This window comes from Ailuropoda melanoleuca, unplaced genomic scaffold (genome assembly GCF_002007445.2).
Source record: "Ailuropoda melanoleuca isolate Jingjing unplaced genomic scaffold, ASM200744v2 unplaced-scaffold19471, whole genome shotgun sequence".
Classification (NCBI taxonomy): Eukaryota; Metazoa; Chordata; class Mammalia; order Carnivora; family Ursidae; genus Ailuropoda; species Ailuropoda melanoleuca.
In genome coordinates, this window is record NW_023188805.1 from 6,006 (window position 1) to 9,816 (window position 3,811).

The 3,811-nt window shown below is 64.8% G+C and overlaps 1 protein-coding gene across 1 annotated transcript; it reads left to right on the forward strand.

Moving 5' to 3' along the window:
- Positions 1-25: 25 nt before the first annotated feature.
- On the forward strand, positions 26-2,440 carry LOC117797941 (ADP-ribosylation factor GTPase-activating protein 1-like). The gene is made up of 3 exons (XM_034650372.1): positions 26-249; positions 866-942; positions 1,781-2,440. Exons 1-3 carry the CDS (start codon positions 184-186, stop codon positions 2,121-2,123), a joined length of 486 nt encoding a protein of 161 aa, XP_034506263.1. The 5' UTR covers positions 26-183; the 3' UTR covers positions 2,124-2,440.
- The last annotated feature ends 1,371 nt before the right edge of the window (positions 2,441-3,811 follow it).

Consider the following 3,811-nt stretch of genomic DNA (forward strand, 5'->3'; position numbering starts at 1 on the left):
CCCCCGCCCCCCGGCAGGGTGCCATGTTACAACAGCCTGACTGGAGTTAGCTGCCCCCGCGCCCTCTCGCTCTGGGGAAGAGAGGGTCACACACGGCTGCTTCCATGGGTCTTTTCAGTGTGTGCTATCCTTTGTCAGAGACGGGCGACGGTGGGTGTTCTGCTGACAGCACTGTTTTAACCCATGCAGGTGAAAGAGGGAAAGATTTTTGATGATGTGTCCAGTGGGGTCTCTCAATTGGCGTCCAAGGTAGGGCAGGCCCTGCCTGGCGCTCAGGTGCAGCTGGAAGTCAGTCTCCACATTCTGGGCGCCCGGGCCGAGAGCAGGAAGGGCCTAGGCTGTCTGCGCCCCTGCGCGCTCCTGCGGCCTGAGTGCGTTCTGATGAGTGCGTTCTGAGCAGCAAGGAGGCTCAGTGAGACGCTCTGGTCCCGGCGCCGGAGGAATATGGAGACAGCTTGGCGGGGGGTCTGTCACATCCGCTAACTGTAGCTTCTTTTTCTTCTGCCCTCGTTCTGCTGCCGCTGCCCTTCCCCGGTGAGTGCGACCTTCCTGACGTGCTGGGGGACGGCCGCCGTCTTCCTCCAGGCGGGTTTGGGTGTTCTCAGCCCCCGCTTCCCAGCCCGCCGCTCTCTGCATGGAGATGCCTACAGGGGCTTCGTGTGCATGCTGTCTTCTCGAGCTCCTGACCGCTAGGGCCTCTCGCCGCTGCCGTGTGCACGCAGGGAGGGAGAAGCATGTGAAGGCCGCGGGTCTGAGCCCGGCCGTGCTGTTCACGTCTCAGCTTTGCCAGGACTTTGAGCGGGACACCACGTCTGTGCCGTGTGTGAGAATCCGCCCTGAGCTGCCACCTCCCGTCCCCTTCTAGGTCCAGGGGGTTGGCAGTAGGGGATGGCGGGACGTCACCACCTTTTTTTCTGGGAGAGCAGAGGACCCGTCGGACAGGTATGCCGCTGCCCTGGGTTTCCTCCCACACGGTCTCTGGGAGGCAGTTGGCATCCCTGTTAGGGGACAGACATTTCATCCCCCAGGGGCGCGGGGGTCACAGCAGCCCCCAGATCCCTAGAGATACCAACCCTGTGGTAACTGCTGCTGCCCAGGGCAGGGAGGGAGGGAGGAGGCCTGCTGAGGAGGGGCGCCAGCGCTGATCCCCATCTCCAGTCTGGGGCAGTGGGGTCGGTGGGGCCCCTCAGTGACCCTGTCCCCTCACTCACCATCTGCTCAGGGCTTGCGTCCTGGCCTCTCTGCTGGAAGCCCAGTCTGGCTGGGTTTGCCATTCTCCAGCCACAGAGTAGGTGGGGTGGGGAGACTGGCCCTGGTAGGGCCACTCCTGGATGGGGGCACATTTCCCGTGCTCGTGGGCACAGGGCCACATATCTTCCTGACGTGCCATTTGGTGGTTCAGGCCGCGCGGCTGTGCTCATTGGGGTACAGCTCTGCTGAGGGGCTCTGCAGGGCCCCTCTGTCTTGACAGCATGGGGAATGCTGATGCACTCAGGGCTCCCATTTTGCCTCGGTTACTGCAGAAAACCTTTTCCTTCATGACGTGCTCCTTTTCGGGTGGGACTGACCCAGCCAGGCTCTGGCAGCAGGAGGGCCTGGTGCTTCCAGCGGGTTCTGTGCCCTAGGCTCCGAGGTGGAGCTGCACAAAGGCCGAGCAAACGGCATCTCCCAGGCCCCGTGGGCATCGGGATCTGGGTGGGGCCTCCGCAGTCTGGGGGAGGACGCCAAGGGATGGCTTGGTGGCTCAGGCCATTGTTCAGTCTCCCTCTGTCTTCCCAAGACCCCTGGAGGGCCAGAGCTACCAAAACAGTGGTGGGGACCACCCCCAGAACCGTGCCGTGGACCTGAGCTTCTGGGAGACCTTCGGGAGTGGTGACCCTGCCAAGGGCCACAGGTCCCCGAGCAGCGACAGCTGGACGTGTGCAGACGCCTCGGCCGAGAAGAGGAGCTCGGACAGCTGGGATGTGTGGGGCTCGGGCTCCACGTCTAACAATAAGAACAGCGACCACAGCGACCTTGGGGAGGCCTGGGGGGGCGGCGGGGAGGGCAGGGCCAAGACCACCAGAAAGGCTGCGCAGCCTGCCGCGCCAGTAGACGAGGGCTGGGACAACCAGGACTGGTAGGCCTGCTGCGCCCCGGCCCCGGCAGCTGCAGCGGCCCCCGCGTCTGCACTTTGCCCTCACACCTCCTCCCATCTGACCCCAGAAACCAGCCGTGGCGTGAAGACAGCACCTCGGGTGGGAGCCGGGGTGCGGCAGAGGCTGCGTGCTGCCTCGCAGCCCGTGTCCCGGCTCGCCTATGGTTCTCAGGCCGCCCGTGGAAACCTGGCCAGGGTGACACGGAGGGCAGAGTCTGCTCCTGGGGAGGCGGGCTGCGCCATCATCCCCATAACACCCTCTCTAATAAACCCTCCCGAGTGGCTGCCTCACGGCCTGTGCCATGTCATGTGTGAGGCCTGTGTGCTCTGAAGTGTTGGGTCCCGGCTTGTTCTGGGCCAGCCTTCCTGCGGGGGGTACGTGGTGCTACCGTCTGCCTAGCTCCCCTCCCTGGCCCTGCTTCACTGCCAGTGCTGCGCTCCTGCGCTCCAGCATCACCTCTGCGGGCCTCTGCACGAGGCCTCGGGCCCGGCCCCCAACACGCGGGCCGTTTGTCAGCGCTCGTGCCCGTCTGAGCTGAGGCAGCAGGCCCAGGATGCCGCAGACGGCGGGGGAACGGGGACGTGAAAGCGGAACATGTGGAGGGGAAAGGCACGCCGGCGTGTGCCCTCTGAGCCCGCGTCTGGGGGCACGTGGCAGCAGGGTGGGCTCCCCGGGGCTCATTGAGGAGCCTTGTGGCGTCCAGGCCTTCCCAGCAGTCTGGAGCGAGGAGTGCGTTTCTGTCGGCCTGGGTTGTCGCCACTGTGTTCCTGCTAGTACCTAGCTGTGCCCGCGGTGGTGTCCTCTGTGCTGCGCTCCCGGGGATCAGCTTACGGTGATGTGTGGATCTCCTCGTGTGCCTTGAGCCCCCCCCCCATGCTGTTGCCCCCTCATCGGTGGTCACAGTCCGGTACTGACGAGGTGCCTGTCTCCCATCAGTCTGACAGGCCTACACGTGAGCCGCAGCTGTGGGAGTCCTCCGTCCCCGCACCCCTTCCTCTGGCCCTTGGGTGGTTGTCAGCCCCCCTTTGACCAGGCGCTGCGTGTGCCTGGGTCCTGAGGGATTGGTGCAGGACGTGTGCACTGCAGGCTCTGGCTGCTGCCGGCTGTTCACGTCCCAGGCTGTTCCAGCACGGGTGCCAGCCACAGCAGCCGGCAGCAGTCTCTGGCGTGTCCGGGCTGTATTCACTGCGGGGCCGCCCTGGGACAGCCTGCTAGCCTGCAGCTGTCCCATGAGGAAGACACCACCAGGGGGACAGGGACACCCTGTGTGTTTGGTGCGTGAGGGTCGCAGATGCTGAGCCAGTTGCCTGCCGGCCCTAAGGTGAGGGGAAGCCCCTGGGGCAGATGGAGAGCCAAACCCATGGTCAGCCTGCCAGTCCGGGGCCAAGCGTCCCAGGGTGACGGTGCGCGGAAAGCACGAGCATCTGGCGTCCGCACTGTCAGGACCGGGGGTTGGTTTCCACGCTGGGCCCTCACCCGTCGGGATGGGAGCTCGCGGACGTGCCCGCGGCTCTAGAGGCTTCAGTGCTGCTCAGGCTGTTCTGTAATTTCTCGTCTGGGAGGTCCCGTTACGTTGGAAGTGAGTCACCCTTTGGTCTGTGAGTCCCCTTCGACGCCAAGTGCAGTAATTAGGATGGTGTTGACTTTTTAGATGTGTGCTGGCAGGGGGGCAC